Genomic DNA, 21,388 nt, shown 5'->3' on the forward strand with positions numbered 1-21,388 from the left:
GCCCCCGTAGCCATCACAGGCAGCACAAGCCAGGGGCCTGTGACAGTTCCCTAGCCTGGCAGGTGGGAGGGTTAGTGTTAGCACAATTGCAGGGAAGGGAGTGAAATAGTTGCATTTTCATGTCTACAACACAAAGGACTAGACTTCCATGCTTGTAAAATTGGTTACAAATCCTGAATGGGTTGAATTAGCACAACATTATTAACACTGATGGATCTGGGAGCTGGAACTGCTCTCTCGATCCTTGTTTCTCCCCCGCTTCTCCACCTCCCTCCCCCCACCCAGCCTCTTTCCTGCTTGGCCCTGTCAAAATGATTTGCAATTCCAAGTTTCATTTCTCCCAACTGACAACTCCTGTCCGTGTGACAAGCATGCTGGGAGACTCGGGTGGCAGCCAGGCCTCAGCTGCCGGAGAGCTGTCAAAAGCTCGGAGCTGCTCCAGTTTTGTTTTCAGCCGAGATGCCAAGCTTTGCTCTAATGAAGCTGTAGCAGAGCCCTTGGAAGAGATGTTATTCAAATCAAGGTGCTCCTTAATTCTTCCTTCAAGCAGTCATTGAGATGTCCTGGATTTCCTTTGGAGATATTTCTCTCCCTCCCCAGGCCGCTGCCCCCCTCCTTCATGGCCTTCCTCCCTTTCTTCTGGCTTCAGGTTGAGTTTAATACTCTGAAAATTTCCTGTGCTATTGGATTTTGGCCAGGGGTGCTGTCAGGGCTGGGATTTGGGACACAAATCCAGGGTGCGGTGGTTCCTGTGTTCAGTAATTCTCATTGCAAAGAAGGGTGTAGCTATACATTCAACATATACCATCTGAAGGTGGAATCCGGAGTCTGAAATCATCTAACTACACCACCAGGTCTGCCGTTTCTCCCCATAGTGTCAGACTAGCATGGAGAAGACTTGAACTCAAATGCCCTTCTCAGTTCTTAAAGCTCTCCAAATGTGCTTCTGTCTGCTTAACCCACCACATGGGGTTGCTAAAAGGATAACCTGGAGGAGAAGCAGGTGGGGCAATCCTGAAGGGAAGGAAGGATAAAACAAATGTAAAGGACAGCGAATGGGTGGGAAGGTAAGCAAAAGCCTACACTGTCTGGGGAGAGGGCATTGGTAGCACATGTATTTTGCATGGTGGGGGTCCCAGCATCCAGGCAACAGACCTTGGGAGATTTCAGAAGTCAGTTGAGAGCTTGATGGACCAATGGACAGACTCGATAGAAGGCAACATCGTAAGGTCAGTACTGAGGTGGTGGCCCTGGCTCTGTGGCAGAACACTTGCTTTGTCTGCAGAAAGTCTGCGGTTTGCCCCCCCACCAGCATCGCCACTTAGGTATTGGAGAAGATCTGAGAACATGGAAAACCTCTGCTGCTCAGAGTAGGTAATACCAGGCCAGAAGGACCAGTGGTTTGATTCTGAGCTAGGCAGTTTCACAGGTTTGTATATTTGCCTAAAGCAGCCAGCCTCACGTGCAACTTTCCAAGGGGAAGCCTGGCTTGGCCATGCCCTCATAACCAGAGGAGCGGGTGCATCACCTTTCCAGCAGGGGTCATTGTAACCCTCCCTGCAACGATTAGTAATATATTAAGATATCCAAAACAGTGAAACATTGCAGGAAAGGGAGCAACTACACCTGGGGTTGCTCTACTCAAATTTAATTGTACAATGTGGCGCCCAATTCCCTCCCCCCATGTTGCTACCTGGCCCCATACACCTGTTGCTCCTATGATATTGCAGGGGCATGAGAGCAGTTTCGGTATCTCTGCAGACACTCAGAGTAGCAGGAAAAGATGCAGAGGTAACAGCACTTGTCAAAAGGACTCCTGTCAGTGGGCCTCCATGGGGCAGGAGAGGGGAAGACCGACTTGCCAGGACCTTCGCAGACCCCAAAACTCTCTCCGTTAGCAACAAGTTGTCCTTGTTTTCTTCCCTTTCAGAAGTCGAGGGCAACCTTGGAAGAGGCTCATTAAACACTGGGAAGAATTAGCACCTGTGCCTCATTAACAGCGAAGTAATTAGCTCCTGGGAGGGTTGTGTGAGACAGGCTGCCGAGATCAAAATAAGCCAAGTCGTGGAGTGCCTGGGGCAAGTGTTGCGTTTGCTGGCCTGGAGGAAAGCTGAGGGGAAGGGTCTCAAAGCAAATGGGAGCCCCCTCAATTTAGTATGGGTGGGGCTTGCTTTCCTTGTTCCTTGACAAGGGCAGGCCACTGCCTGATAGTGTTGAAAAGCCAGCTGTGTTCCCCCTGTGCTGGCAAGCCAATGCAGAGGCAGATTTTGGCTTTCTGATATATGCACGGCCATGTGTGTTCAAAAGCAAGGCTCACCTGAATTCTGCAGCCTTTCCACTGGAATTCCGTAACCCACAAAGGAATTGTACGCCAACTAGCTGCACAATGGGTTCTGCTTGGGAAGAGGCAAGGACTGGCAAGGCCAATTGCTGGAGTTGAGGGGTCAGCGCCTCCCCCTGTACAGGTTTCTTTAGTATCCACAACTTATTCCCCTTTTGTCAGCCATGGAGAAAGGTGAGGAGTTACATACAAACCTGGAACCTCTTCCCACCAAAATTCCACTGAGCTCTCACTAGGACTAGAAACTTTTAAATGAAACTGAGGGTTTTTTTTTAAACCAGTTCAACACTCTGGCTCTTTGTTTCTTCTGGACTTGAGTGGCACACTGGTCTATTTTCTGCAGACTTCATGGGAAGTTTTAACAGTGGCCAAGTCTCCCATTTCCCTTGCTCACAAATGGCTCTGCCCTTTGGCTGCTTGTACTGTCATTTGGCTCTCCCCCTCTTAGGAGCCATTAAAAATATTTCCCAAATGCTTCCTATTTTATGTACAACCCCCTCCCTAGGTTTTCCTCTTAAGCATTGGTAAGGTCCCAAATAACAGTCAGGGCCATGCCCCACAGTGAGATCTCTTATTACCTCCAGAGAAGGCTAAGGGCAGAAACAAATGGGCTGAATTCTTTCCAATTCCCCCTCTCTCCAGATGTCTTGCACTTTGCATGAAGTTTGCTCTCTCTTCTCTCCATAACATAAAATATTAATGTGTTGCCTTTATGTATAAAGCAGCTTGTCTTCATTATTTAAAGGAAACCTTTATTTTAATATTCAAAAGGCCAGGAAATGTTTACTGCAAACACTTCTGGAGGGGTCTCCCCCTCCCCTTTTTTAATGAATAATTGTACACAACTAGCATTTCGTGTAGCGGTTAAGAGCAGCAGGACTCCAATCTGAAGAACCAGGTTTGATTTCTCCACTCCTCTGCTTGAAGCCAGCTGGGTGACCTTGGGTCAGTCACAGCTTCTAGCTCTCTCAACCCCACCTACCTTACAGGGTGTTTGTTGTGGGGATAACATACTTTGTAAACTGCTCTGAGTGGGTGTTAAGTTGTCCTGAAGGGCAGTATATAAATCGAATGTTGTTGTTGTTACTATAATGACCTTTTTTGACAAAAGGCAAAACTTGAACTCGACAGGGTAGCAGGAGACAAGAATCTTAAAACAGTGCACCTCTGACTGCAGATACTGTACTGTACTCTGTGTGTGTGTGTGTGTGCATATGTGCGCGTGCACTCAGAATTCTTCTTTTTGGGGAACTAAATTGATGAGGGCATATTCCACACTCGAATCCTAATGGCAGGGAGGAGCTTCAAGCTTGTTGGTTAAACCAGGGGCTGCATCTCTATCTCCTGGCTTTGAAGTAGGGCCCACAGCACACTTGTAAACTGGCCTGAGACACAGTCCTTTAAGGGTGCCAGGCAGGGTGGTGTCTTGAAGAAAATGGCAGCAAATTGGGGAGGGAGGAGAGAGAATTCCATGTGCAGTGGCTTTCACATGGGGGGGGGAAGCTTGTGTGTGTTTCCTAGTTACTATTGCAGCTACTGCTAATGCCCAGCAGCAACAGGGCTTCCCTGCCCCAGTTCCTCAGCAGCAGCCACCCTCACATCCCCTGAGACTTGGACTTTTAACATCTTTAAAACAACACACCAGTAGTGCTGTGCAATTTGGTATATCTGGTCTGAAAATATACCTGATCAGTATTTTGGGGTATATTCAGGAACAATAAACATATCTGGGATTTTGGGATGTATCACGATATCTAGCCCAATTGTTCCCGGAAATATTCAGGGCTTCCATTTCAAAGGTTACAGCAGCTTGTTTCTTACTTTTGCTTATTCCTGGAGGGGTGGGGAGTGAGGTGACTCTCATAGGCAACCTGTTGGGGAAGCTCAACTGTCTGTTCAATCACAATTATTTTCTCATAGACCACATGAGAAAATTGTCATGATTGGACAGACATTTAAACGCCCCCCCATACCATTGGCCTGTGAGAGTCACCTTGCCTCCCTTCCCTCCTTTTTTACCTAGAAAACTCACAAAATGAAAAAAAAAAAGCTGCTCTGTGACTTGCTGCAGATCTGGGGCGAGATTATTTTTGGAGTGTGTCTTCTGCTGCCAGGTTCGTTCTGCTGGGATTCTCTAGTTTGGCATTGGTTCTGTTGGGCTTTGTTGGTTCTTTTTGGTCAGTGGTTACTCTTGTGTGTCTAGATAAGGCTTCTTTGCTGTGGAGAAAGCATTGAATTTCCCCTTATATGAAACAAGAGAGAGTAGCTGATGGAACTTTGTTCAGAGGCCCACAGAATTGGATCCCTTGACCCAAACTTTTTCTAACTTGGGGGTTAAAATGAAATGGGGAGTGGCATGGGGGAGCTATAGCTTCCTGGCTCTCTAAACCTCATGTGGATTATTAATCTCTTTTCACACTCCATGTTTCATTACCTCAAACACAATGGATCTGAGGTAGCTGAGGAGACTTGACTTTCAACTTGAGACTGGCCCACAGGAGGGAGGATTCTGATCTCTGGGAGACTTGCTTAAAGGCTTCCCTGAATGCTGAGTTCATCAGGAATGGGCATCTCTGCACAGCAAATTTATAGTGGTTTTATGCCACTTGAACATTCAAGACTCCTGCAAATTGTGGCTAGCATGGGGGAAGTATAATGGCTTTGGAGCTGCACTTCCCTCAACCCAAGTGCACTGATCATGTGGAGTTCATCTTCATGGCTCCCCACATGAGACTGCACATGTGCAAGCAAGGTGCAGAGATTGATCTTCACAAGCTTTCTAGAGCTTTGGAGAGCTTCCCCGGCATGCACTGCCAACTTTCCCGCCCAAACAGGCATGTGACCAAGGAGGGGAGAGCAGTCCTCCCTCAGACCTCTCTCTGTCTCTGTGGAATTAGGATCTGTTTGTCAGCATTCTATAGAATTTTACCTCAGAAATTCTCCTTTCACCATAATGAGAGGAGTCCTTCTTTTTATTATTAGGGATAGTTTCAGAAGAATCCAAAAGGTATCACCTTTTGTTTATAGGAAGCATCCATTTGGAAAGAGCTGGCTACATCAAGGAAGATCACTTAGCTTAGAGCTTTCCACCAGTTTTGGGTCAGTCATGTCCCCGACCCACATTGGCAACCATTTGTGATGGTGCCCTTTAGCTGTTGGGTATTCTTGTCCATGGGGACAAGAAGAAAAACAAATTGATTTTGTTCTGAAAATAAATAAGAGCTAATATGAGGTGGACATTAAAGTATTAGGCTAGGAAGGAGATGAGCCAATTCAAATCAGCCATGAAACTTACTAGGGCACCATGGCCTAGTTATAGGCTCTTGCAAAATTGGCCTACCTCACAGCATTGTTAGGAAAATTTGTAGAGGAGTCCAAGTATAGGGGAGCATGTGTGCCAACCTGAGGTCCCTAGAAGGATAAGATTAAAAACTAAAAGAGTTGAATAGAAGATGCTCTGTCCCTCAAGCGCCAGCTTCCATGACAGCTCAGTGGATCCAGTGAGGACAGAGAGGCTATCTAAACCTGCCTGCTAGTAGCCAGAGAGGGAACAAATATCCCAAACAGATAGCTGGATTAAAATAGCTAAATAAATCTTTAATATTTTTTCTACTTGCAAATGTACATAAATTGCACAGCCACATCATTTTCCCCCTCAACACCAACTACTTTCTCTGTACATTATTACAATTTTTTTCTTCTTTCAAATGAGACTGAAGGAGATATGATGGCAGGTTCTGCCACTCTGCTTCAGAATTTAAAAAACATACTTACAAAAATTGTTATTTTTTTCGCTTTGTTTCCTTTATAAGAGGGTATAAAACATTTTGTAACTGCATTACCAGGAACAAATATTAGCCTAGACAAATATACAGAGTGAGAAAGAGAGAGGTATATCTTAAGACACAGTGACGCAGATGAGGAAAAAAAAACCAGACAGGGATATAGGGATCTTGCAAGGAAGGGCAACATCGAACCACAGAACATTTACAGCTTCTGTTGATCTTGGTGAATCTGTTTTGGCGGCACTGGAAATTGTCCTTCTGAAGCAAGAATAGGTAAGAGTCTTAGATTGGTTTGAGGCCAGAAGGTTCACATACTTAGGAAGCTGCCTCTTTTTTCCACTGTTTTTGCTAAGGATTCTTGGCTCCAAACTTCTTTGAGGCGACCTCCCAATCTGGTACCACTTATGTACTGAGTAGAATGGAAGTGTGTGTGTGTGTGTGTCGAGGAGGGCACCCAAGTGCCAAGTGGTAGAAAGAACTCATAGACTCTTAGGGAGGCCATCCAAAGAGTAGGACACATCTAAACATCTTTTATGGCCCCTACAGGGATCCCCTAAGAGGCTAAACTGTGCAGACTGGTGAGGTTTGGGGGACAGGGAACACCAGGCAACCTGCTTTCTTCTACATCCCCCTCACTGCGGCTCAGTTGTTTTCACCAAAGGGTTTGTGTGGGTTTTTTTAAAAGGAGAAGGAAAACTTTTTTAGGAAACCTAAAGCCTGCTAACTTTCAATGCTTGCTGCCCAGAAACAAGAACTTCTCCAACCAAAATTTCAGCAAAAACCAGTTGTTGGACTATCTTAGCAAATGGCAGAAAAGATCTGTTGTGTAGCTGGATCTAAATAGAAGGCAACCTACTGCTGCAAAAAACGGAAGTGCTGACTTCAGTCACTCAACCTTGTGTTTTTGTGGCCTTCCCTATATTCCAATGGAGGAGAGAGACTGGTACTTTGTCCTTTTTAGTGTGTAGGGCTGCCTAAAATGAATTGGATCACTCGTGTATGAACCTGAGCACCACCAGCCCTTAGATCAGAAAGAGAATGTCTCTGTTGTGCCTCCCCCTTTTAAAAAGCTACTGTCTTGAAGTTTATTACCTAATTTTTGGCTCAAGTATACACAATGGTGTATTTGTTCTTTCTCTCTCTCAGTCCTGCCTGGTCTACAGCAACATCTCTATGGTGCTAAAAATGTAGGCACATCCAGCTGTGCCAGGATGTCAATACGCATCAAACACACAGCTGCCACACACTGTGTATCTTACTTCTGCCAGCGGTTCCTGATTCAGCATGTGATACATGCACAGGACTTCTTGGCTGGACTGGGGCACAAGTGTTTTGAATATGACCTCTGGATCACTGGCTACCCTGCCAAACAGAGCCCTACACAATATCTAGGACAAGCCAGGGTGTGGCTTATGCACAGCCCCATTTGATGCACAGGAAGTGCTGCGGGTAGACTGGGAGTCTCTAGCTTGCCAAGGTTTCTGTTGTGACTTCCTGGCTTTAACATTTAAAAATGCCACCTCAAATGTGTGGTACAAGGCAGCAGTAGATCAAGGACCCCCAACTACTTCCTGGGATTTCACAATTCTGACTAGCCCTTTCTCTTCAGAGCTTGGAAGCTAAGCAGGGTTGGCCACGGTTAGTATTGGGATGGGAGACCACTAAGGAAGACGAGCTGCCATGCAGAGGAAAGCAATGGCAAATCACCTCTGTTGCCTTCAAAAGCCCATGGCTCTGGGGTCACCATTAGTCAGCGGCAACTTCATAGCACACAATTATTATTACTAATAAAGTGAACCAGTGATGGCATATCCAGGAATTAGTCTCTCCTTTTCCCCACTGGAAATCTGAATGTTGATCCAGATCTGTACGTTGGCAGACTTGTCCTGTCCCCCCATTCCCAGTAGTAACAAATCCTGCGCAAAACAGCAGACAGCACCAAAACTGAGTTCACGGTGTACTGTATCAATTGGGCAAAACTAGTACATTACAATCATACACTTGGGAGTATTTTTTCACAAAAGAAAACCTGTACGACTTCTATTCAGAAAGATCCATGTATTTTTTAATTACATTTTTTGTTATATTATATATAACAAGTTCTTACGGCAGAAAGCACAAGAACGGAGAAAGAACCAGTTGCGTAAAGGGACCAATTATTAGTTACAGGACTCTCTCTTTGACCAATGGGGTAATGTCAGTGGGCAGGTGGGTGACTGTACCTCACCACTCTTACCCACATACCTTATAACTAACAAACCAAGCGACCATCCTCCCAACTGCAACAGGTTTTGGGGGAAAAAAGACCTTTCAGCCTTTAAAGCCCTAAGAGGTTAGGTGGACCTTGCATCAGTATATAAAGATTGAGGAGGAATCCATGGCAAACTGGTAATGGTTGGATGTAACTCTGCTGAAAGTCCAGACTGCTCGGTGGCAGCAGATGTCAAGCTGCGAAATTGGCTTTGGCAACCTCTTCCCCACGCATCCCTAGTGAAACCAAATACTGCAGCAAAGAACAGGGAGGCAGGCAAAGGAGGACAGGACATCTGTATGTTAAATCCTCTACCGAGTGCTTAAGTGATGGGCTGCATTGGGTCACCCAGCTTGTATGTGCAATTAGAGGGTTAGTTGCCAAAAAATCCCACGCACAAGAGGATCTTCTCAGTAACAGCATCTCACCCATCATAATAAACCCACATAACCTAGGCTGATAGCAGAGGGCTACAAGCAAGGCCCTGCCGTGCAAGAGCAACCCCCCCACCTTGCGAAGGATGCTCCTTCCAGAACCCCTCCCTGCAATTTTTAATTAATAGCTGCTGAAGGGCATGGATCCAACATCTGACAAAGATCAACCGCTTGGCATATTTATGCAGTCTTTTGGTCTGAGGTCCTTGGAGTGGGCTTCTGGCTGCTGCGGCAGCCTGTACAATTAAAATTCTGTACCAAATACATTGGAGAGTCCTGCAGGGCCCTAGGTGGCTGGGCTTTCATCTTGGGGGCCTGAAATCTGTCCACTGCCCGATCTGTTTGAGACAATCTTCCGTGGCATTTTGCATTTAAAATACTCCATCCTACAGATGAGCTGGTGTATTTTGGGGGCTGGGTAGTTGGCATTAGGGAGGGATTCCTAATGTTGACAATCACTGGTGCCCATTTTAAAATAACAGTTCTTTTTGTATTTTGGAGAGATTTAGGTGCAGCAAAACAACATGATTGTCTGAGAATAGGAGAACATTCGGTCCCGTGTGGGATAGCGGCACATATTTTAGGACTTCAGTTTTTTTTAAAAAAAAAATTGAGACAACAGCTCCTTGGAAAAAACGTTCGTTCTTGTAACAGTCCACATTTGTGGGGCTGGGTGCAGAGTTTGCAGCGGCCTACACACTGGCCCATGCTAAACACCAGGCAACTCAAGAAACCTTTTTAGAGCCGCATAGAATTCAAGGATGTCCTGTTTCTTTCAGATTCTATGCACCAAAGTGCCAACTGCATTCTCTTACAGGGTGGATTGGGCAGCTCCCCTACACATCGTCCTTCCCTGGTCTTGCAACAGACAAGACGTGGAGGAGAGGGGCTCGTCAGGACTGACTTAAAGCAAAACCCATGCTACAAGGCGGCTGGAGGTTAGTAGCGCAAGGCCCTGCCGTGAAGGTGACCCTTTCCACTAAGCCACGAGCAAGCAGTTAGGAGCGGCTAATCCTGGCTTATGGCTGCCCAGCGACTCTGATAAGGGGAGAGACTTTTCGGAGGCTGCTGTTCTTGCCGGTTACTCCCTTTCGGGCCTTCACGGTGGTTAACTTCCCACGCAGCACCCACTCCCACTTAAAAGAGGACAGTACTCCAGAAAGTGGCCTGCTTTGGTTTTGGGTTATTTTTTTTCCTAATGCATACTGTGAAAGAAAAGAGATAGCAGTTACCATCTTCGTGCTTCTGGGCAGCTGATTCTTCTTCTCTGCCTCGAGTGGTAATACTGTAGATAGCATGAATCCCCCTATGTGTACTCCTTTCCATTAATAAAACAATTAGAAAGCTAAATGGTACAGGAAAGGAGGGGCAGGTCCCTAGTGTTAGTTGGAGGTTAGTTTGGCTAGGGTGCGTGATCATGGTGCTGACAGGCAGCTGAGAGCGCTCAGTGTGTGGGCATAGATTTGACGACTAAAGGTGCTCCTAGGCAGAAGAGTCTTTTTGGCATTAGAAGCCATGATTCAACATTAAAGAGCAGACCATGGGATAAGATGCATTGGCATGGGGAAATCTGGTCTAAATTCTGGGGCAGAAAACCATGCACACCTTTGACTTTTTTGTTTTGTGCATACTGTTTCATGTTTTAGTGCTCAAACACACAATCCACATTCTGGGAAGCTGCTGCTTGGCCATGCCCGGAAAGATCTCAGCTGTTGCTTCCTAAGGGGCTTAGTCTGGCTGTGTTACCTAGCAAAAACGGACAGCTAGAACCCTGCTTCTCAGGCCACGTGTTCCTGACCTTGAAAGCAAGTGAGCAGCTCCCTGGCAAGATCCCACCAGGCAAAATCTTGAATAAGAGCTGGACGAACACAACCCCACATAGCTAAATTCTCAAGGAAGCCAGGCCAGATAAGGCCTCCAAGCCAAGACAGGCAATGACTGTGAAGCTAAGTGCTCTACTACACAGGGACATAGCCATAGCTGGAACTGCTGCAGTACAGACTTTCTCAGTGCAAAATGTTCTTGAATATTCCATTTCCTTTTAACAATGTGGTTGCTCCCTCAAGCTGCCTCCCCAGATGAAAGCAAATTTAAGACCATCTGGGTACAAAGTACTCTGGTATCCAGCAATGGGACAGTGAGTCCCCTGCATACTGGAGAGGGAAAAGTATGGCATGAAGGAGGCTCTCTACTATGGCAAGGAAAGACCCACATGTAGAAAGTTCCTTGTTCCTTTGGCCACTACAGAAAACAACAAGCCTCTCACTTCCAGCCTACTACCGTAGTCAGATTATCAACCCATGAAGCTCCCTTACTACTCTGAGTCAGAACCCAGGCCCACGTAGCACGGTAATTTCTATGCTAAGTAGTAGTATCACACCAGGATCCCTGGCAGAGAGAGATCTATTGAAACACCTGCAATCCTTTCAAGTGGAGATGTCTGGGACTCAACTGGGAACCTTCATCATGCACTTTTGTTCTGAGTCATACGCCTGGCACTTCTGCGAGCAAAGCATGCCCTGCCTATTTCTAGGGAAGGAACAGATTCCTGTGAGGCAAGGGGCTGCCCTTGGAGATGGGAGAGGCTTTGAGGAGGGGATGGAACAAATTCTGAAGTGGAGGGATCCGCAAGAATTGCTCGGTGGATCGCATGGAAAGTGGAAGCAATAGGAGAGACGAGCCCAGCACAGTGGTGGAGCACAGCACGGCTCCTCAACCAATGCCTCCACCCCCAGCTGCCAAGTGCAGCCTTCCTGATTTCCTACGAGCATGTACTAGTGTCCCCCACGGCCTGGCCCAGCTCCTCCCTCTAGAACACTTCATGAACCAACAAGGCCCTTTTGGCATCCCAGCTGTGTCCTTTGGGGCAGCTCGAATAGGAAAAGGGTACTCCGTTTCCACACTTGGAATCGCCGCCATGTGGTTTATTCCCTTGCACGTGGCTTGATCTTCCCGTCCCTTGAACACATGGGACATTGGTCTTGACTGTCACATGCACCATCTTTGGTGGAGAGGGCTGCGGGGGTGTTTGTCCCCCCATGTGGGGAGGGCCAGGTGTGGCAGCAACCATCTCTGAACATGGCTCACCCCTCCGCCTGCGGCGGCTGCTGCTGCTGCTGCGTGCTCTCTCGGGCCAGACTCTCTCTCTCTCTCTCTTGCAGCAGCCACTCCCGCGGGTTAACAATTGCTGCTGTTTCGGAATTCGCCGTTCTCTGTAATCTGCAATTTAGTTGGGTTTGTGGGGGAGATCCCATTACGTGTCTGCATGCTGTACCTCTCTTTCAGCTGCGTGAGGGCACTCATTAGCCGGGCATTGGCTGCATCCAGTGAGGCTATGCGCTTCTCCTGTGGCGAAAAGGGGAAGACTGTCAGGATAAAAAGGTGATAGATGATAGATAAATCTAAGCGGGGAGGGAGAGCATCCTTGTTTCTACTTTCTAGGCTATTCGGATTCTGGCATGTTCCTACCACAGGAACATGATGAAAATGTGATCCAGGAGAGTTAACTTATGGCCAATGATCCTGCTTTAATGGATCTCAGTACCTGTAGGATGTTTTTGCCCAGGCAAGCCCAATCTCATCAGATTGTGGAAGCTAAGCAAGGTTGGCCTTGGTTAGTAATTGGATGGGAGACCTCCAAAGAAGACCAGGGTTGCAGAGGCAGCCAATGGGAAACCACCTTTGTTAGTGTCTTGCCATGGAAACCCCACCATAAGTGACTTGACAGCACTCTCCACCACCAGGGTGTTTCTGGTAATATGCAGTTGTAGGTTTGATTTTATATAAGAACAAATGTATACATTTAACTCTATTTAACTATCCATTTTAATGATTCTCCATGAGACTCTCTCTCTCTCAACAGCTATTTGCCATAATTGGGAAATACAGCCTACACATTCCGAGGCAGCATTATCCACCCACCCTGAACAGCCAATTCTGGGGAAAGACTATTGTTTTTGTTGTTCTTCACAGAGGCAGTTGTCTGGCCACTTCTGGAGACAAGTCGCCCCTTTGGACTAGATACACCTTTGAGACAATCCAGGAGGGCTCATCTTCCAGTCTTGACTTACCAACCAGTAAGACGAAAAGTCAATAAAAAGTTCCTTAATGGGTTGGCAACTCTAATGATTACAGTTTTACATAGCCCAATGTGTTGCAACAAAGCCAACTCTTCCTGGGCCAGGTTCATGTCCTCTGTGATTCTGGCCCCAGCAGATTCATCTCCCATTTCCCCATCTGTACTTAGTGCCGTTCACTCGCCTGCCTCTGAAATGGCTTTGCAGCTCGCTGATGAAGATCTCTCAGTGACTTGTCTGATTTTCGATATTGAATAGTGCCCAGAGAATAATTAACAAGCCAGCCAAGCAGTATCTTTGCGCAGGCCAGCAGATTCTCTGATTGCCCGCTAATGACACAGAGCCACAGGGGAGGGGCACACATTTGAAATTAGAAACTCAGCAAATCCCTGGAGTGGCTTGGATCACACTATTTCCCTACTCAGCCTCCTGCAAGGAGAGTTGCCATCCGCCTTTGCCTCTTTGACAGCCTGAAATACGGGAAACTAGGCAGCAAAGGTTTTTCCATCTTAATGCTTCACTATTACATTTCCGAGTGGCAGGGTACCACTGAAGGCACAGCAGCAGGCCTGAGGTTGGTGGGGAGAACTGGCAACTCTATTTGAGTGATGGAGACACCAGAGGAAGCAACCAGAGAACTGGAGGCAACTGTCATGCTGTTCAGTGCTGCAGCACTGATCCCATATCAGTGGGAGGATCATATTGGACATTAAAGCCACAAGGACCCACCTGTGCATCTATGATCTTCTGCTTGGAGTCCACAGCTGCCTGCATTTCTGCATGGTCTTTCTTCAACTCCTCCTCCACGGACATCAGCCTGTTGCCCGGAACCAAGTTTAAGGTTAGGGTTTTGCTGTTTCAAACTGATTTCTCATGTGCACAATTTCTAGTTACGTGGTTGGGCAAGAACATGTCCTAGGGCAAAGGATCCAAAGCAAAGAGAAACAGATCTAAAATGGGTCCTTGACGGGGCTACCCCAACCCTGCTGCTTTGGGCTGCAGGGAGAAGTTATTGGGGATGCGTGTGACCAAGTCAGCATTCAGTATGCTGGTATGCACATCTTTCATCTTGCCTGTGAAGCTGGCAGGGACCTGGGCTTGCTCCCAAGACAATGAACTCCACTGCAAGGTCTCCCTTTATATAAAATTTGTTCTTTTACCTTCCAGAGACCAAAGGTCTAGAAAGAGGGATGCCCAACATGGCACCTGTGAGCACCATGATGCTTACCGTCCTCTTCCCTGGTGCCTGATGAGTGTTTTTAGAAAGTGGCCAGACGAGACACTTTCCAGCAGCACTTCTCATTGGCTATGCAGACTGAAATAATGTTTTGGTGGGAGCTGCCACCACAGTGTTGGATTCATTCTCTCTCTCCTCTTTCCAGTGTGTTTTTTGAAAACTTTTCCTCTTGTTCCTTGGGCTTTGTGTGTGTGTGTGCTTATGGCTCTGCCTTCTGTGATGGCCATTTTGTGGTTGGTTCCACCACCCCATGTCAGAATCCCAAAGGTGCTCATGACCTCAAAAAGGTTGGACAGCCTAACTGAGAAACCAGGACTGACTGTGCCAAATTATAGCAGTTATTCTTGGGTTGGCAGTTAAAGTGTAACTGCCAGAGGGTGGGTAGGGGATGCCCTTGGCAGCCAGATCTGCCCTTACCTGCTGATGATCCCCTTCATCTGGATCTCCTTGTCCTCCTGCTGCCGGCGCAGCCTCTCCTCACTCTCCTCCAGCCTCGCCTGATATTCCAGCATCAGCTTCTGGGTGGTTTCCTCCTGGCACTTGAAGCGGGCTTCGTATTCCTCCAGCTTCTTGTTGGAGATGCGCAGCTTGTCTTGCAAGACCACAACATCCTGCTGATACTGAAGAGACAGGGATGGCTCAACGGACAAGGCCTCCCTCTACCTGCCCATTTGCAGCCTTCTTTCCCTGCCTAGCTCCTCTCCTCCACCCTCACCTTCACTTTGAACAGTCCATTCAAATGTTTGACTTTCCATCCAGCCTTCTCCTTTTCAAGCCACTTTGGGAGGAAGGTCACATGTCTGCCTTTAGGAAAGCCAGAGATGCCAATGAAAGCAACACTGACTCAGGAGTTTGGGAGAAGGCAAGCTGGACCCAAGATTGGGAAAGATAATTGAAGGTCCTTACATTGTGCATTGATTTTTTTTTATGCCACGGGCACAATCTACAGATGTGGGATTTGATTCTGCAAAGCATCTTAGGATGTCACGTCAACAGCAGCAGGGGAACGGAAACACAGAGCACAGCGCTGTTGTGCATTGGCACTGTGTAAAACAAGAAGTTACTGGGAAGGAGAGGAAATGGGATGTGGAAATGTAGGTGGTGCCTTTTCTCCTGATTTTACACTGGAGAGAAGGTTGGCTCATCCTACAGTTTAGCTGAATGCTTCAGAGGGGGAGTGTGCAGGGCCTGCCGTGGCATGTGGCTATGTCAGTTCCATGGACAACAATAATCTAGGATGGACAGAGATTTTTAAACCTATTTGCAATTATTTAGTAGGTGACAGGGTATTGGTGGATGATCTGATACAAAAGGCACTGAAAGATCCCCATACAAACTATGAATGGATACATTCTGTTTTAAAGTCTGCTAGTCAGGAGAACAGTGAGCATACAACCTTGGGGTTACCAGTTCGCAAAAGCCTTAACTAGGCAGGGCAGCCTGACCCACTGGTCGGTTTCTTCTCCCTGCTGTGCACTGTGTCTGTTGCCCTGAGCAGTCTGCAAAATAGTACATTGCATGGCCAGGAAGGATATTTTAAAATGGGGCTTACTGATTACAACTTCTCATTAGGCAAGTCGCCTTGCCCCCAGTACTATCCGGCCAAAACCAACCATATATATGTATCTAAACAAGCTAGTTCCCAAGAGTGTAGCACTCTAGGGTCCTCAAGGAGGGGTCAACAATTTAGATCTTGAAGGGCTGGGATCACTGGAGATGGGGGAATAGTGCCCCTGTTCCTCTTTCTGCAGGCAAATCCGGAGTCGTGGGGAAAGGGGCCTTTGTATTTTGCATGTTCCTGTTCTCTACTCACTCTCCTCAAAACTAGGAGACTGAGGTGTGTAGGTGGGCAATGAAGTGACATCTCAAATGGGGGAGTTATGGGGGAAGAGAGCAAACTCTTTCTCAGGGCATCCGTACTACTGATGGAGGAGTTTGGGAGGGGAGGAGAGGGATGCTTGCTGCAGCCCAGGAATGGGTAGAGAGAGGTAACTTTGGTCCTATAACTAATAAGGGAAGCCAGCAAGCCAGTGGACTATTTGGGAGGGAGGGGCGGCCAGGGAGGGCTCACTGTCTATCCCCACCCCATCTCTGACTTACTTACATGGGCGCTATTTGGAAGGGAGGGGATGGCCGAGACGAGATGGGGATAGATGGCGAGCCCTCCCCAGCTGCCCCCTCCCTTCCAAATAGTCCACTGGCTTGCTGGCTTCCCTTATTAGTTATAGGACCAAAGTTTCCTCTCTCTACCCATTCCTGGGCTGCAGCCAAGCATCCCTCTCCTCCCCTCCCAAACTCCTCCATCAGTAGTACGGATGCCCTGAGAAAGAGTTTGCTCTCTTCCCCCATAACTCCCCCATTTGAGATGTCACTTCATTTTTGGAGGCCTCTCACTGGGTGTGTTTCTACTTCAGGTAAGAGGCGACTGGGAGAAGGCTGTGCCATTGAATCCTGTTTGCTGAACTCCCTCTCAAAGGAGACATGCTTGGTGCCTTCTCTCATTGTCAGCAAAAACCCTCCTGTTTGCCCAGAAGTTTGTGATGCACATTGGTTGTGATGCACATTGGTTCTACTCCTGAATGGAAGTAGCTTTAGCAATTGTTTTTAGACTGCCTTGGATTGCACATTGGAAGAGAAAGCAAATGGAGCTTTTGAATGCTGGTGATTGACAGAATGATCACAGCATCCCACAGGATGAGAGGTGGAAATGCCCAGCTTCGTTTCAGGAGGGCCATTACGATTACATGATCAAATCTGCACCCATGAATTGCATTTGCTGCTGCGGGAAACCTACTGTTTTCTTCAGCATGCAAGTGAAGAGAAGAAGCATGTTGCGCCAGCCACACATTAAGGCAAGTGCATGGGGTGGAAGATTACCACCAAAGAAAGCAAGTATGGTGGGGGCCACACGTGCCTCACTCAAGAGTTTATGATGCCCTGTGGTGAGGATGGATATAAAACTGAATGCACACAGAGTGATGCTTGAGGAGGAGCAGGGGGCCGGAACAGCAACAAAGGGTGGTTTTCTATTCCACTCCTTACAAGCTGAGAGCCACCTTCCCTTCAGATCCCCCTCACTTTTTAGGAGAACTTCCAAGGGGTTTGAAAGGAGCACCTTGAAAACGTAAACAAACAGTTGGCACGGCATCATATGCAAAAAGGCCCATCTAGTTCCGTATTGTCTGCCCTGACAGGCAGTAGCTCCTGAAGGTCTCAGGCAGAGAAGAGATTTTTCCAAACACCTTCTTCCTGCAAGATCCTTTATTTGGAGATTTTGCCAAGGATTGAATGGGGGACTTTTGGCATGCAAAGCATGTTCTCTGCCACTGAGTCATCGTTCCCTCCCCAACCTACGGCCCCTCTCATCCTCTTACGCAGGAGCAGATTGTGCTGGTTTGGGGCCAATCAATCCAAAGTGCTCCTGTCTAATGCTGCATCCCTGGGGCACATGTTCTTTCAAGCTTTCCCGTTTTTTATGGGAAGGCGTGTGCATAGCGCATGTGCTGTCTGGTTCCTGGCCAAATGGCTCTAGGAACTGAGGCGCAAAGGAGACCTGAGGTCTGAAAGGCAGCCGTCTCACACGTGCTCTCTCTCTCTTTCTCTCTTGAGACGCAACCATCGCGTCCCAGCCGCTGTTACCTTTTCCCCTTGGCTGAGCTCGTCTTTAGTTCGGCCCTTATCCCTGCGCTTGGGCTCGGGGTCGCTGCTCTCGTCTTCCAAGAGCTGCACGTTCATATTCAACAGCCAAGCGGCCGTGCGGTCCAGGGCATTGGGGTTCACAGGAGAAGGGGCCTAAAATGAAACATATAACCATAGCGAAAGGGGGGGGGGAGAGGGAAAGGGGAAAAAAGAAAGTGGAAACCAAAATGGACATGAAGCGAAGAACGACCATGAGCCCCAAACACTTGTATTTTGGCCTAAGCCACCCAACTCTGAATAGAAGAGGCCTGGTTCACTTTTACACCCCAAATGGTCGATATTCAGAGTGTGAATCTGTAAAAATTGAGTGCAGAGCCCACCTGTGTGCTTCTGCACCGGTTGTGTACACACGTCTCCTGTTTCCATGAAGGCAAGTAATAATGGCAACATTCAGAGATGCAACAGGCAGACTCCCCCAGCAACCATTAATTCTGCTGCAATGTTGCATCAGGAGTGACTGACTAATACAATCTGGCCCCCTGCCCTCCCCAGCAGCAACTTGCTCAAAGATGTAATGTGCAATCTCCTCTTTGGGTAGGAAGTTTAGGCTCACAGGAGTCTTAATTATTTCCTCAAGGTGAGCAAGCTATTTCCCCCCTACTTGCAGGATACAAGTGTGCCATGACCAACCGTCTGGGGATACAGTAGCTCACAGGATAATAGACTATCATTGCGTTCTGTGGCTTATGTGTGGGTTTTTTTGCGCGCTGCTACTGTCTGTGATCAAACTGTTGTGTCTTTGCAGCCACACAGAAATGTACAAAACCTGTTTGACCCAAGACAACAGCAAGATACAAGTAAGCATACTGCTGTCAACTCTCAATAAAGCGAAACCAAACATCTTCTGTCTCTGGGACACAACCTCAGCCTAGGAAGAATCTGCCTATCTAAAGAAGGGTTCTGTGTTATCGCTAAAACTTGTATAGTGCTAGTTTTTAAAATAATCATCAACACAGAAAATGACATGCCTGGCAGGAGAGAGGCGAGTGCATGAACTCCCTTTCGTTGGGGAAGATGGTCAAGCAAATCTCCATCCTTGACCCAGCGGATGCCCACTGTTGCTGCCAGCAGCTGAGCCTGTAGGCCCTCAATCCCAGTCCTACTCATGCTCTGGAGCACCTTTCGGGATTTGCCAACAATGAATTCAAGGGCTCAGCAATTTGCTAATTTCAATGGCACCCAAAAGAAGACAAAGTGGTTTGGGGCTGGCTTGAGCCCATGAGATGGCACTGATTCAGCATGGCATGGGATGGTCAAGCTGGCACATGTAAGGGCAAAGCAGCACTGGGGTGGAAACAGAGGGATTGGCTGCTGCCATGGAACACAGACCTGAGATGGAGCAAGGCTTTCCAGGAGGTCCTCAGGTGGGGACGGGGGCCAAAGAATGCAAGGCCCCTCAGTGGCTCAGTGACAGAAGTGGGCCACCTCATCCCCCCTCCTGGCCCAAGGCACTTTCCCTTCCCCCTCATCCAACTCTTCAGCCCAGCCCAAAGGCTGACCCTGCCTGGCTCTCTCTCACTGACCTGTTTGTGCATGGTGCGCTGCTTCATCTCTGGGCTGTCACCCTTGGAGGAGGACGACTGCTGTCGGAGCCGTGCTCCACTGCCTGGCCAATCGGGTGAGGAGGAGAGCATGCCCCCACTGGACGGCCTTGGGTACTGCATGGTACTCAGCAAGGAGGGTGGCGTCCGGCCCCGTGTAATGGGCGGCGGTGGTGGAGGCGGCGGTGGTGGCTGGTCTATCCGCCTCTGTGGGCCACCGCTGTTCTGCCGGGGCATTGTTGGCTGCCCAGCCTTGTCCGTTAGTGAGAGCTGCCGGCGGACCAATTCCCCTGCTCGCCGGTTGAAGTCCTCAGTTGCAGCTGGGTTGCTGAAGCCATGTTTGTTTGCTGCCAAGTCCTCACTGTTGCTGTGAGAACTCAGCGAGCTGTGGCACTCAGAGCCAGAGTCTGCCAGGCCCCGCGGCGAGAGCGGAAGCCCTGCTGCCATCTGGTAAACTGGGTTCTGGAAGGAGAGAGGAGCCAAGAGCTGGGGCCTGCCAGGGGCACTCTCAGCATTTGGCGTTGTTGGGGTCTGTCCCACCCTACGCACAGTGGCCATGCTGGCCACATTGTTCTGCTGAGTTCGTGTGCTCCAGACACCTGGGACCTGCCCGATGGAGGACTGACTGTCATTGAGAGAGTCGGCCACCCCTGGTATGGTGGCCCCACTGTCCAACATCCGATTGTCTTGCAAGTCCACCATGGAGAGGCTCTTGCTGCCGTTGGGTATCTGCACATCGGGCTCATTGGCCTCCGAATAGCTGGAGCTCCGGGCAGGCGAGGGCTGTGCCCCCGCAGACCTTGTGACAAAAAACAAGTCCTTGTTTTCAGGGGTTGGAGACGGTAACCGTGTGAAATCTATCAGACTGCGAGGAAATAAAAATGCATAAGGAGGAGAAGGAGGAGGAGGAAGAGGAGAAAAAAAGAGGAGAGCTGTAAATGCTACAAAAGGCAGCAGATCCTGGTCACAGGAAAGCAAGCAAGCAACAAAAATGCATTACTAATGCTCATGCGCTGGCATGCGCAAATCTGAACAATGCATAGGCTGAGGAGGGGGAAGGTGGGAGACAGCATTCTCCATTCCAACTGGCCCTCCATCCTATTCCTAATAATCCTGTACAGCGGCTGCCTCAGTCTCGACTAGGATATTGCTCAGAAATTGTCCATCCCCACCCCCAAAAGCTCAGACTACACCCAGCATTTCATCCACACCTTGTAAACATACCTTTGCAACTCTAGAAACTGGGTTAAGGACTTTTGAGTCCCCACTGATTTCAGCAGGAGAGACTGAGGACTGTTCTCTTCTGCCACAATCAATGGGAATTATGGGTGCTTCCCTTTGGCTCAGTTGTTCCCTTGCATCTTTAAAAAATGAGAATTGCAGTCAAAGAGTCAAGTTCTGTGTTCCCCAACCATTATGTGCTGATTTTAATGGAGACAATTTTGATAGATTCCCATTCTAACGCAGGCTGGGCTAACTTGCGAGTTCTATTTATTTATTTACACAGACCAGAATCCCTATGTTCCACGGGTATCATTTAAAGCCTAGTAAATGAGGGCCAAAGCACATGGCAAACAGGGGTATCTCTTACCTGATACCCAGACACATAAGAGAGGTGCAAACAGCACTGTGAGTCACAGAGTGGGACCATTTACACCCCTCCCCCATGCTATATCCCAGCTGGAAATGACTTCCTCCCCACTTCTTGTTTTTAGCTCTGCTACAGAACAAAGACCAACACCTGTACCATGTCCATCCAATTTCCCCGCTGGGGTTCCGCAATCCAAGAATGGGGAGATTTGACTCCACTCCATACAACCTCCCATCCCCTAAATGCTTTCTGGACCCCTGGTGCCATGCTAAATTCGCCCCGGAGGCATCAGTCATGTATGTAAGTTAGTACTTGTTCCAATCCTGTATGGCATTTCTTAAGTACAACTCCAACATCCTTATGCAAGGATGCTAGCAGCCTCGAGGGAATCCATGGAAGCTAGCCAACAGCCCATTGGCAAACCAGAGTCTAT

The 21,388-nt window shown here is 48.1% G+C and overlaps 1 protein-coding gene across 8 annotated transcripts in view; it reads right to left on the reverse strand.

Annotated features, from left to right (window-relative positions):
* Positions 1 to 5,913: 5,913 nt before the first annotated feature.
* DAB2IP (DAB2 interacting protein) overlaps positions 5,914 to 21,388 on the reverse strand; it is a 262,662-nt gene continuing 247,187 nt past the window's right edge. For 7 of the 8 annotated variants that reach the window (XM_054997154.1, XM_054997157.1, XM_054997158.1 and 4 more), the window contains 5 exons: positions 19,347 to 20,229; positions 17,764 to 17,916; positions 14,542 to 14,744; positions 13,617 to 13,704; positions 5,914 to 12,156 (listed from right to left, as the gene is read on the reverse strand). In XM_054997154.1, coding sequence (XP_054853129.1) covers positions 11,989 to 12,156; positions 13,617 to 13,704; positions 14,542 to 14,744; positions 17,764 to 17,916; positions 19,347 to 20,229 — 1,495 coding nt within the window. In that variant the 3' untranslated portion in view covers positions 5,914 to 11,988. The remainder of the gene's footprint in view (positions 12,157 to 13,616; positions 13,705 to 14,541; positions 14,745 to 17,763; positions 17,917 to 19,346; positions 20,230 to 21,388) is intronic. The other variant, XM_054997156.1, reaches the window with a different exon arrangement.

This window comes from Eublepharis macularius, chromosome 14, assembly GCF_028583425.1.
Source record: "Eublepharis macularius isolate TG4126 chromosome 14, MPM_Emac_v1.0, whole genome shotgun sequence".
In the NCBI taxonomy this organism is placed as follows: Eukaryota; Metazoa; Chordata; class Lepidosauria; order Squamata; family Eublepharidae; genus Eublepharis; species Eublepharis macularius.